This window comes from Loxodonta africana, chromosome 17 (genome assembly GCF_030014295.1).
Source record: "Loxodonta africana isolate mLoxAfr1 chromosome 17, mLoxAfr1.hap2, whole genome shotgun sequence".
NCBI lineage: Eukaryota > Metazoa > Chordata > Mammalia > Proboscidea > Elephantidae > Loxodonta > Loxodonta africana.
Genome location: NC_087358.1, coordinates 737,441 through 750,945, shown reverse-complemented (window position 1 = coordinate 750,945; position 13,505 = coordinate 737,441). Strand labels below are relative to the sequence as shown.

The 13,505-nt window shown below is 44.5% G+C and overlaps 1 protein-coding gene across 1 annotated transcript in view; it reads right to left on the bottom strand.

Annotated features, from left to right (window-relative positions):
* CCDC169 (coiled-coil domain containing 169) overlaps positions 1-13,505 on the bottom strand; it is a 76,852-nt gene that overhangs the window by 12,357 nt on the left and 50,990 nt on the right. The window contains exons 5-7 of the mRNA XM_064269915.1: positions 8,751-8,849; positions 8,462-8,515; positions 1,070-1,146 (exon numbers count right to left, since the gene is read on the bottom strand). Of these exons, the coding sequence (XP_064125985.1) occupies positions 1,070-1,146; positions 8,462-8,515; positions 8,751-8,849 (230 nt within the window). The remainder of the gene's footprint in view (positions 1-1,069; positions 1,147-8,461; positions 8,516-8,750; positions 8,850-13,505) is intronic.

The window sequence follows — 13,505 nt, the reverse complement described above, 5'->3', positions numbered from 1 at the left end:
ATAAGACAAGGATGGCCTGAGTGTTTGTCTTAGTCACCTAGTGCTGCTATAACAGAAGTACCACAAATGGATGGCTTTAACAAAGAGAAATTCATTTTCTCACAGTCTAGTAGGCTAGAAGTCTAAATTCAGGGCTTCAGATCCAGGGGAAGCCTTTCTCTCTCTGTCGGCTCTGGAGGAAGGTCCTTGTGATGCATCAGTCTTTCTTCGGTCTGGGAGCATCTCAGTGCAGGAGCCTCGGGTCCAAAGGGCGCGCTCTGCTCCTGACACTGCCTTCTTGGTCGTATGAGGTCCTCCTGTCTCCCTGCTCGGTCCCCTCTTTTATATCTCAAAAGAGATTGACTTAAGACACAACCTAATTGTGTAGATTGAGTCCTGCCTCATTAACATAACTGTCTCTAATCCTGCCTCATTAACATCACAGAGGTAGGTAGGATTTACAACACGCAGGAAAATCACATCAGATGACAAAATGTGGACAATCACTCAACACAGGGAATCACAGCCTGGCCTAGCTAAGCTGACAGACACTTTTGGGGAACACAATTCAATCCATGACGGCGTTCTGTACTTAGTCCAGGGCCAGGAAAAATTATGTGCGGAAACGACCTCATAAACCCATGAACTATTTCTCTGACTTTTTTTTTTGTCCATCCTAAGTTGTTTTGTTTACACAGGAAAACATGGTTTCAACTGTACTGTCATCTACATTTATTTCAGTGACGCTGAAACAAGCATATTTCATGACTAAAAATGTTAAGGCCGACAGTTTAATTGTACTTATATAGCCGTTGATGTTGTGGTTTAACTCCTCCTTGGACAGAATTGTTTTAGCTTCCAAAATAAGACCTTACCGTGTCTGAGGACCAGGAACATTTCTGGGCTCTAGGAAAACGTGTATGAACGGTGTGAGTGGCGAGCACAGTTTCCTCACACCATCTTAGCATCGGGTATTTCATACTGTGCTACAGAGTCTAGTTCAAGTGTCCCCGCGAAACAAATGCCTGCCTTCTCAGCGCCTTGCCTGCAAACAGAATTCCTGAGAAAGGGAAGACACAGCTGGACTCACGTTTTCATTAGATTCTCTTTCATTCTAGGCAGTTGGTCCATCTGCTGCCTTTTAGAAACTTGATGTGAGCCAGCTACCTGAAAAACAACAATTTGAGTTTATGCTCTTAAGTTATGATTGATTTCAGGGATAGAGGAATGGTCACTTCTCAACGAACTCCCACAACCAGCTCTTTTAGCAGCATGAATATGAGAAGTGGAGGATAACAGGAAATTCTGGTCCTTTCTGGAAAGCTCTATCTCAGCCCCACAATCGCTGCCGTTTTATAAATAACCACAAGGTGACTGTGAAGACAAACTGTCCATGGGATACAGATCATAAAAGTTTGTTGTTACAGTTCGAATCCACCAGCTGCTCCTTAGAAACTCTATGGGGCAGTTCTACTCTGTCCTATAGGGTCGCTGAGTCAGATTTGATTTGACAACGGCAAAGATCTTGTTGTTCTCGGTGGCTGTTGAATCGGCTCTGACTCATGGCGACCCCGTATGTGTCGGAGCAGAGCTGCTCCACAGGGTTTTCAAGGCTGTGACCTTTCAGAAGCCTCTGGGTGGGTTTGAACCACTACCTTTACTCTAGTAGTTGGTGCTTAGCCACTCGCCCCAATATAAATAACACACGCACCCTGCCGTGAGGGTAGATAAGACAACGGAAACGGTAGGTATGTTGAGGAATACATGCAAAGATGAGACAGTATGTTTATATTTGTCTATTTTAAGATTCCTCCAGGACATAAAGGTAGAGGCTTCTTGTAGGTGGCGTGAATATAATCTAGAACTCAGGAAACAGTGAGGCTGTTGACCTTAGAGATGGCAACTGGAACCATGAGGAAATGAGATCACGAAGAGCACACAGAGATGCAGACAGCCCATGGTGTCACCTGGGGATGGGACAAAGGAATCCACTGGAGCTAGACAGAGCTGTCATTTAAACAACAGAAAAATCCGGGAGAAAAGTGTCATGGGAGTCAAGTGGGGGCGGGATTTTCAAAAAGGGGATCAGAGCCAGCAGCCTAAATTGTCTCAGAGACAGCAAACACAGAAAACTTGAAAAGGAGTCGTACTTGACTAGTAAAGGGTAAAAGGAGCCCTGGTGGTGCAGTGGTTAAGTGCTCAGCTGCTAACTGAAATGTTGGCAGTTCAAACCCACCAGCCGCTCCACAGCAGAAAACCTAGTGATCTGCTTTCACAAAGATTATGGCTGAGCAAACCCTATGGGGCAGTCCTTCTCTGTCACATGGGGTCACCATGAGTCAGAATCGGCTTGACGGCACCCAATGACAACAACCTTAACACACTGCACCATTTCCAGAAATAAAAAGTTAGTAGTGACTACTGTGGTGTGGAAACCCTGGTGGCATAGTGGTTAAGTGTTACAGTTGCTAACCAAAAGGTCAGCAGTTCGAAACCACCAGGCGCTCCTTGGAAACTCTATGGAGCAGTTCTACCCTGTCCTATAGGGTCATTATGAGTTGGAATAGACTCAACGGCAACAGGTGGTAGGTGGCAGTGTGGTGCAGTGGTTAAAAGCTCAGCTGCTAACCAAGGGGCCGGCAATTCAAATCCACCAGCCACTCTTTGGAAATTCTATGGGGCAGTTCTACTCTGTCCTATATGGTAGCTATGAGTCAGAATCAACTGGGAACTGACTGGACCGCAATGGGTTTCTTTCTTTCTTTATTTATTTTGGAGTGGGGCCTTCTAGGAGCCCTGGTGGCACAGTGATTAAGCTCTCTGCTGCTAACTGAAAGGTCAGCAGTTCAAACCCACAGTTGCTCTTCAGGGGAAAATGTGGCAGTCTTGGAAACCCTATGAGGCAGTTCTACCCTGTTCTATAGGGTTGCTAGGAGTGAGAATTGACTTGACAACAATAGGCTGAGTAAGGGGTAACTGTGCCAGGGCACAGTGGTAGTGTCAGAAGCAAGACGAAAAGGCTGATGAGTGGGAGGGAAGGCAGTGAGCACATCCAGGCTTTCACCGAGCTGGCAAAGAGAAGGAAAGGTGTGAGAACAACACAAAAAGCAAACGCACTTTTTTTTCTTTCTCTGCAGGTCCTGCCTTCAAACGCAAATCTCCTGTTTTCTTTTTTTTGTGGGTGGTTCTGCACATCTTTTCAAATGCAAATCTGGGTGGGGCTCAGATTTCTTCCTACGACTCTAGACACAGGGCTACTGCATTCAAACAGCCTGTGTTTCCCTCCAAATCCTAGTTACCCTTTTAGCATATCCAGTAAACTACTGGCTGAAGGGGGAGTTACACTTAACCACCGTGCCACCAGGGCTCCCTGTTATGAGAACCAAAAAAAAAAAAAAAAAACAAAAACCAAACCCGTTCCCATAGACTCATAGCGACCCTATAGGACAGAGTAGGATTGCCCCATAGGGTTTCCAAGGAGCGGCTAGTGGATTCAGACTGCCAACTTTTTGGTTAGCACCCATATCTCTTAGCCACTACGCCACCAGGGTTTCCAACAGTCTGGGTCAAAGAAAAGTTTTGTTTTGTTTTAGGGGAAAAGACAAGCATGCTGTAAAAGATAAGCCACAGTCAGCAAGACATGAAAAATATAAGGGGAAACCATTACTGCATTTTACGCAAATAATGGGCACCTTCTACGTTTGTTTGCCAGACTCACCCTCCCCCTGCCCCGTGAGGTATTTTCAAAAGTGCTGCTATGCCAATTTTTTTTTACATGTTGCCGTAAAAAAAAAAAAAAAAAAAATTAAGTCCTAGGGGCAGCAGGAGCCCTTGTGGCACAATGGTTAAGTGCTCAGCAGTAACTGAAAGGTCAGCAGTAACTGAAAGGTCAGCAGTTTGAACCCACCAGCTGCTCCACAGAAGAAAGACATGGCAATGCTTTCTTAAAGATGACAGCCCTGGAAACCCTATGGGGCAGTTCTACTCTGTCCTATAGGCCACAATGAGTCAGAATCAATTTGGCGGCAACAGGTTTTGGAGGGTGGCAGACAGCTTTGGAGAGAAGTTTGGGATCCTTTTTAATTAAGACAGAAAGATAGGGAGTTGGGGAAGGATGAGGGTGAGCTTTGATGTAAGAAGGACACCTGATGAACACCCTCTTCTTTGTGAAGCGAGATGTCAGATCATTTAAGAGTGACAGGTCTAGGTGCCTTGGAACAGAGGGGGATTCATTAGTTCATTTACCCATTCATTCAGCAAATGTCACCAATCATGTACTACGTGCCACCAACGCATTAAACACTGGAGGACAAAGACGCACAGTGACGGTTCTTACAATCAACTGGGGGAAACAGCAAAGTAAACAGACGTTTAAGATTAAGCGCCTCGACAGAGGTCTGCTCACGTGCTTTGGAAGCACACGGGAGCTGAAACCAATTCAGGCTACAGGGACTCGGCATGGAAGATGAGCCAGTTAAGACCCAGGAAAAGGAAATTCTGGGCGGAGGGGGCAGCAAGGACCTGCAGGTCAAAGGCCACATGGGCTCTGCAGGATTGAGGTGCTGTCTGGTCAGGCTGCAGTCCAGGGCGTTAGCAGGATGAGGCTGGGCCAGCATCACTGATGGCCTTGCAGACCACACCAAGGAGCTTTGCTGTGATCCCATGGGGCAGAGTCCAGGAAGGTATTTACACAGGGAAAAATACCCTAGAATCTGCATTTCACACAGGAACACTCAGACAAGAGAGAATAAAACTAGATACGGTGGGGACAAGACGTTAATAGCTATGCTGTGGGGATCACACCTCAAGCAGTAGATTCAAATCTGGGGTGCTCCGTGTCAGGTGAACAATAACAAGTTAGTTGTCCAGAAAGGGCAACGGAACGAGGAATGGCTAACGTAACTTAAGATTTCAGGTCGGGGTGGGGGTGAAAGCCATGGAAAGACTGACAGCTGTTTTTTGATCCTTGGAAAGATGTCATGTAGAAGAAGGGGTGTAGACTTGGTCGACTTGTTCTTTATTCTCCAAAGGATGGGACTAAAGCCAATGGGAACAGCTTTCAAGGACAGACAGCATGGATGAGCACAGCCGCTTTAACTACTGGGACGATTCAAACTGGCTGACAGTGAAACAGAACAGCCTCAGTGCCTTGCTGTAAACCAAGAGGGTCATAGTTAATGTCTCTCGGACCCATTGCTAAAGGGCCACCTCTAGGGGAAGAGAAGCTAAAACCTCAGTTAATGAAGTGCTGTCACAAGCTCCAGCCTATCTTTTTGCCCAGCTTTTAAGCTGTGTACCTGTCTATTCCTAAAAATAAGAGCCTGGTGGCACAGTGGTTAAGCACTTGGCTCCTAACTGAAAGGTCAGTGGTTCGAACCCACCAGCTGCGCCACAGGAGAAAGATGTGGCAGTCTGCTTCTGTAAAGATTACAGCCTTGGAAATCCTATGGGGCGGCTCTACTCTGTCCTACAGGGTCACTATGAGTCGGAATTGACTGGATGTCGACAGGTTTGGTTTTGGTTTCTATATTCCTGAGAAGCAACGCCCCTGCTGTAGACACACTGTGTGAAGAAGACTCTTGAGACAGGAAACACAGTTTCAGTCAAGACAGTGATTGACAGTGAAGCAAAGCCACTGAGACAGCAGCAGAAGTATAAACAGCAGACTCAGCGAAGAGCTCCAGTTACCCACCAAAGAATAAGTGACTCATGCGTGCAGCAGGAAAGGCCTGCAGGCCAACCATTAGCCTCCCAGTGGCTGTACAATTCGCACTAGAGTGGAGATCCTTATTAACATTAGTGCTGGGGGGTGGGGGGCAGGATTAGCACCTTCCTGGGCAGCGTTAACCCATTTATGAAGAGCAGAACACACAGGGCCCACCTACATTTTCTGCCTCTCTGGTTTCCTGTAAGGTACTGAACCACGGACAGGGCTTGCTGCTAGCAGGCGGGGACCTGTACAACTGTTAGAAACAGAAGAAATGGGTGCATGCCACAAATGACTGTTTTTACAGGGTGTTGTGTGAGGTGGTCCTGAATCGATTATTTTTTTTAGATTCAGATTTCAAAATATGGATTTTGAAAAACTTTTATGTGGGATATGTGTGTCCCTCTGGACTCTGGGGGTAGAATTTTTGAGATGAGGCTAGAAAAAAATCTGTATTACCTACCAAAAATCCAGACACGCACAATGATTTATCATGCATTCTATTAATAAAAAAACAAAAAAATTCAAGAGAAAAATTAATTCACTCATGAATTAAAATAGATTTTCATTGTATGTTCAATAATTCCTTATAATTAGGGTAGGAACTAAAACTCTTAAACCAAACTCACTGCCGTCGAGATGACTCTGACTCACAGTGAATGCCGTCGGGATGACTCTGACTCACAGTGACCCTAAAGGACAAAGTAAAACTGCCCCACAAGGTTTCCAAGGCTGTAATCTTAATGGAAGCAGACAGCCACATCTTTCTCGTGGGAAGCGGCTGGTGGGTTTGGACTACCAACCTCTGAGTTAGCAGCCGAGTGCTTAACCACTGCGCCACCAGGGCTCATATTCCCTTCTTACAGGTGAGAAAAGAAATTAAGGTGCAGAGATGTCGCAGGGCGGTAAGCACAGAGCTGGAATCCAAATCCCAGTGTGCGAAGACTCCAGAGTCTGTGGTCCACTCCTCCCACTGCAACCTCATCAAGGAGGCAGCATTTTGCAAACCTTGGAGGAGCTGGATCACGTGTAAGAAGACGACATTCCAGGTGACAAGGGGCCTGAGGGCACCTGTACTGCCAGAGGAAACCATGCTTCCAAGCAGGTATCCAGTTTGAAGGGATTATGGACCAGGCTCGATGAGGACTAATCCTCCCACCTCCGTTTCCTGCTTACCTCAGTCACCACCAGAAGCCAAGCCCCCCAGTTACACACTACCACCCTGACTTCCATCCTCGGTTTTCTGTCCATCTCCTTATCTGTGCCAATCTGCAAAATGAACCCCTTCCTCTCAGCCCTTTCACGGAGCTCGCTCTGATTCTCCAGCTCAGTGACTAGCAGATGACACTTGATTGTTGACCCCACCTCTCACGGTCATTCACCCCCTTTCCTACCCGAGCTATGTCCTGAAGACTCAGACTCCGTCACAGCCTTTAGGTTTGGCCCTGTGCCCTTGACCAACACAGCTGCAGCTCTTCAGAGCTCAGTCCCAGACTCTCTTCTTTTTCACCCTGTATATCATCTTTGACTCATTTCACTTATTCATTTGGCTTCACTTACTATCTATATGCTGATAATTCCCAAATGTGTATCTCCAATTCTCATTTTTTTCCTGAGATTTATATATCTAGCTGCTCACTGGACACTTCCACTTGGATAACATACATTGAAAACTGAATTCACACTCTGATCTTTAGGGGCCCTGGTGAAGCAAGTTGAGCAATCGGCTGCTAACTGAAAGGTTCCTGTTTCTGTGGAGAAAGTGCTGGCCATCTGCTTCCATAAAGATTGTGGTCGTTCTGCTGCGTCGATTCCGACCCATAATGACCCTATAGGACAGAGCAGAACTGCCCTATAGGGTTTCCTAGGCTGTAATCTTTACAGGAACAGATCACCAGGTCTTTCCCCTGCGGAGCAGTTGGTGGGTTCGAACCAGCAACCTCTTGGTTAGCAGCTGAGTGCTTAACCACTGCACCACTGGAGCTCCTTTCTATAAAGGTTACAGCCTAGAAAATCCTATGGGGCAGTTCTACTCTGTCACACGGGGTCATTATGAGTCAGAATCAACTCAATGGCACCTGACAACAACAATTCTAATCTTAAAACATATACAAATATAAAGTTAATAGGGATTCAATGTTAAAGTCAGATATAAAGCCATATAAACACTGAAGAGGATGTGAACACTATGTACTGAGATGAACACAGTCTTTTAAACTATGACACCAGAAACCATAAATAAATGATAGCTGACAAAACCAAAACAATAAAAGCTGTAATAGGAGCAGCAACATAAATAAAACTGAAAGGCAAATGAGATACTGGGGAGAACGCGTGTACCACCATGTCACGACTGGCAGGTCGCCTTCCTGTCCTGTCATTTGTAAGTAACACTTCCTAACAACAGCCATGTTGATGTATCTAAGAGCTAACCACCAACTAGAAGTGACTGGTCTTGAGTTTCATGGATACACGGGTAACTGCTTATCTGTTTGAATTTAAACAGTTACAAATCGATGTAAAATGGTGACTAATGAAGCAAATATGGGAAATATTCTCTTAATTTGGCAAAATGTTTTAACTCCATTTTTTAACCCTTTATAAAAATTTATATTTTTCTTTCCACCCTGTGTATTTAGAAACGTCGTGCCTTTTTCCCCATAATTTCAATACCTGTTTCTCTACCAAGCCAAACCAAGAAACCTAGAAAAGTGAAATATACAACATACAATATGGGGAAACCATTAAAGATTGACAGTAAGAAGAAAACAATACCTGAGACATTTCAGCCAGGTATGTGCGGCGCTCACTGTTGGTCTTATGGTAAGCCTGAAGGACAGATACAAAAGCAGAGAACCCGACATGAGGTAAAATTAGCAATTCTAGCCAGGTAATCACTCAGTTAAGGTTTCTGATTCTGTCTTGTTTTATTTAAATAGTCTAGTAAATAGTTTTTATAAGCATTTTGTGGTGATAAATATATGTACAGTAGTAGGTTTGTTGACAGCATACTAAAAATACTGGCAATTTTAGAGGAATGGCTCAGTATGGGGCAAAAACAAACCTTTGATTCTTGTTCCAATCTAAGTGCATAGTCTTTCACTTGATTTTCAAGACTCCTTTTTTCTTTTTCTAGCTGTTTAAGTAATGTATTTAAGGATTCCTGAAAGTATAAAAAGTAAATTTTTACATGTATCCATGTTCTAACAACCGTAAAAGACCATCAATTTCTTCACTAGTCAGATGCCTGTGGCTCTGCCATGCGCACTTCCACCTGAAACGCTGCAGTCCATTTTCCATGCAACAGCCAGAATGAGCCTTTCGAGGGTAAATTAGGTCACCACATTCCTTTGTTCAAAACTCTTCAGTGGTTTCCTATCTCATTCAGCAAAGGCAAAGTTCTCAGCATGCTGGCCAGGCTCATGGCCTGGCCTTCTTACTTCCCTTTACTCAGCCGCACTTGTGTCCCTGCTGCTCCCTTTGTCTGGAGAGGTCCTCACCCAGACATTGGTATGGCACAGGCCCTCACTTCCCTCAGGCTTATGTTCAAACGTGTTCTCACCAGTTTCCTTCTCTGACTCCCCTTACACCCAATACCCCACACACCCTTTTAATTTTTCTCTGTAACTTTTAGCATCCTCTGACATACCATAAATCTACTTTAGTTTCTGTTTTCCATCACTTAAACACAAGCTCCAAGAGGGCAAAGACTTGGTCTTTTTGTTTCCTGCTATATCCCCAGTACCTAGAAGAGTCACTGAATAGCAACTGAGCACATACTGATATTCAGCAATATTTATTGAATGAATGAGTCTTTGTAATGCTAGACTTTGGGGAGGTATGTGATCTCATCCTTAACCAAAAAGGAGATGAGTGAAATAATCTTCTAAGTCCAGCCCAACCAGCTTGAGTCACATGATGCTGTTTGAGCCCTGTACCACGCTGACTGTACCAGCACCTAATGAGACACAAACTCCTCATCTCCATCCAGGCGTGGAGAAGACATGGTGCACAGATTTACTGCTGGTCTCATCTCCCACTAGTCCTCATCCAGACAACCCTAGATCCCTAAAGTGCGCCCTAGGGTTAGGGCTAGGATAAGGCTAGGGATAAAGTTAGGTTTATGTTCAGTGTTCCAAAACCACTTTAAATGAATGAAAGTGTTGCCAGCCTTGAACTGTACCTAGAAACTCAAGTCTGACCTCAAAACCCATTGCCATTGAGTCGACTTCGACTCATAGCAACCCTATAGGACAGAGTAGAACTTCTCCATAGAGTTTCCAAGGAGCGCCTGGTGGATTCGAACTGCTGACCCTGTGGTTAGCAGCCATAGCACTTAACCACTATGGCACCAGGGTTTCCATCTCACCTCAAACATGCTCTAAATGGTGGCTTGAGCCTTTAATCAGGACCACCTGAAGGTTCCCTGCTCCAAATACAAGAACAGGTGCCTGGAGGTTGGGAGCTGGATCAAGCCGGTGAGCCCAAAAGAGAGCCTTTTAGGAGGTAGGGTCCGCATTTTGGGTTCTGCACATAAGGACCGCTTCATCGTATGTCCAGTTAGTGGGCTTGGTTTCCTGAACCACCCTACCTCTCAAATTTCGTATGCCAGTCTTCACTTCTTTTCTTTTTATTCGCCTGGTTAGTAACCTCGCTACTTATTCAGCCTGTGTAATCTTCACCTCTTGCCTGTAATTCATCTTGTCTCTCTGCGTAATAATGGTAAACATTTTGTCCTTGGTTTCTGCAAAGTAATCCTGGTAGTAATTGAAGTGTCTTTATCTGAAACCTCCAGACCACACCTGAGGATTTGAGCTAACAAGTGGGGGCTGGCCAGACCAGAAAAGACTGACCTAGTAGGCCAACATCAACTAACCTCTGGAAGCACGATTTAGCTCAATCTTGACTGGCTGATAAAACCCTGGACACTGAGGCTCCCAGAGCTTCCTGGTTGGTGAGGGGAGGGTGACATGCCCACTTTGCGATATGGAAGCTTTGTGTTGGGAACTCTCCTAGACCTCACCCATGCATCTCTTGCTTATGGCAATCCTGATCTGTATCCCTCTGCTGTAATAAATCTGTAATCACAAGTATAGGACTTTCTGTGGATTCTGAGTCATTCCACCAAATTATCAAACCCAAAGGAGCAGAGAGAGCTAGCAGGTGAAAGTGATAGAGTGCTGGGGAAGCCCCTAAGCTTGCAGCTGGCGTTCTGAAGGAAAACCCAGAATCTGTAGCCAGCAGGTCAGAAGTCTGGGGTGTCGTGTGAACTCCCCAAACTTGGAGCTAGCATCTGCCTATGTGGCAATTGGAAGAATGGTGTCCTCCTTTTCACTTGTGAGATCTACCCTAGCTCTGGATGGCTAGGGTTGGAAAGAGAAGGTGCCACGTGGGCAGCTGGTGTCATAGATCTTGGAGAAGTGGGAAAAAGGGATTTGTTTACTCCTCACATTCTGGGAATCAGATTGATGCTGCTTCTTATCCACAAACTTTCACAGCTCACAACCTGAGTGTTCATCCTGACTGCATCATTATCTCTGTTTTTGCTCACTATTGCCTTTGAGTAATGTAACACCCCTTATAGCTCAGCTCAGCTCCTGGGCCCTCGTTTCTGTATTTAACCTAAGGTTTCAGTTATGAAGACGAAATCTGGACAGCGTGCTTACTGCTCCTGCCCCATGTGAGGGAGTACTATTCTGCATTGTAGCTGCAATTGGAGTGCAATTTCAAAATATCTTTCCATAAAAAATGGTCTTACTCACAGGAAGCATGGACAAGCAGGGAAAACCGTTCTTTAGTACCATTGTTTTAAATACAATATAAAGAGAAAACATAAATAACACGCAGGTTACTCTCTCTCATAAAATAAATATCTTATAATAAATGCATGAAGATTTTATAAAAATAACAATTCAAATCAGCATTGAAAGCAATAAATAGTAAATTTAAATAGTGGAAAATTAAATCAGTAAAACAAAAGATAAGGAAATAAAAAAATAAAAATAATGAAGAGATGAAAATGAAGGAGAGAAGATTACAAATGTGGAAGACAGACTATGAAAATCCAACTTCTGAATAGTGGTGCCTGGAGGAGAAGACAAACCAACAGCGTCAATAATCAATGTTTAATTACAGAATACTTCTAAATGCAGAATTATAATGAATTTGACAACCGATAGGGTGCTCCCAGATAAAGTTACCAAAAGACAACAAAACCTAAACACAGCTCAACTGAATGAATGCTTACATTTCTAAGAACAAAACATTCTTCAAGCTCACAATAAGAAAAAATAAATTTAAAGGAATTGAAACCAAGATAAGTTTGTTCCTGTGAACCAAAAAATGTTAGGTGTCAGTAAAGTGGTAACTTCAGAATCCTGAAAGAACAGTCAGCTAAAAATAGCCAAGCTTCTGATGGACTGGCAATCAGAAAATCATTTTCCTATCTAAAAACTTCCAAGAATGAACTGCCCAAGTGTTTCTTTCTGCATGAGTCACTGCAGAGTGCCTTCCAGGTCTACTCTGTCATGAGGGAAAAGAGAGGGAGAGAAAGGACACTCCTGAGTAGGAAGACTACCATGGAGAAATAATTCTAACTTCTGGAAAACCAACTAAAAACACCATTTAGAGACAAGTAGGAGGTACCACGATGGGTTATGTGTTCCAGATAGAAGAAAAGGAATGAGGACACCGAAAAGATGGGGGAGAAAGAGGCAGAGGTCATTGTCAGAAGACAGAAAAAAAGGGCAAAATATGAAGGAGGGAAGAAGGGAAGAAGGAAGACAGAGAAGATCCTGATTAAGTTAACAGTTAGGAAGAGGGGAGAAGGGTTAGAGAGTTGGTCCAGGAAGGAACCAAGTACTTGTCTCTAAAAGAAAGCCCAGGCACAGACAGGGTGGTTTATGCTGCAGGGCAATCCCACGACGGCTCTCTAGCTGCCTGCTGACCATGACATTCAGAGACAACATCGTTCTCCTGCGGAGTGCCTGGTGGATTCAAACTGTCGACCCTTCAGTTAAGGGCCGAGCACTTAACCACTGCACTACCAGCGCACCTTTCCATAAAGAATGCAGCCTTAAAAACCCTATGGGGCAGTTCTACTCTGTCTATAGGGTCCCTATGAGTCGGAACTGACTCAACAGCAATGAGGATAATGAACTACTACTCTCTTCAAACAGTTACTATATCATTAAAACAAAACAAAACAAGCCAACCCCATCGCTGTCGAGTCTATTCCAACTTAAAGCAATCCTATAGGACAGAGGAGAACTGCCCTACAGGGTTTCTAAGGAGTGGCTGGTAGATTCTAACTGTCGACATTTTGGTTAGCAGCTGAGCTCTCAACCAGGGCTCCGTATCATTTTAGACAGCTATTATTATTCATAAATACAAGGCCATTTATATATTTTTACACCATAAATGCACAAGCTGTAATATCTGGGAGATTATGACGTATAACGATGCAGAGGAAGTGATCTGTTTACTTATGAGCAAGGGGATGTACATATCAATTCCGTGGATGGAACAAGCAGGAATCATTTTTATGTTCTACTAGCTGAAACCAAGATCACAGGTACCTGGAGAAACAGAATTACAGGCTACAAAAGCAAATCCCGTTCCTCCCATGGAACCTGGCGTACCCACGGTGGTGTGCAGAGGCCAGTACCAGCTCACGAAGAGTGAGTCATGCACGTCTCATCCCAACTCCATGTTGAGGGACATTATGATGGTACCTTGATTTCAGCCACGCAGGGGATACCTACACCATGAACACTGGCAAATGACCCAAATCAGGGCTCTGTTTTTCCTCAGAGAGACC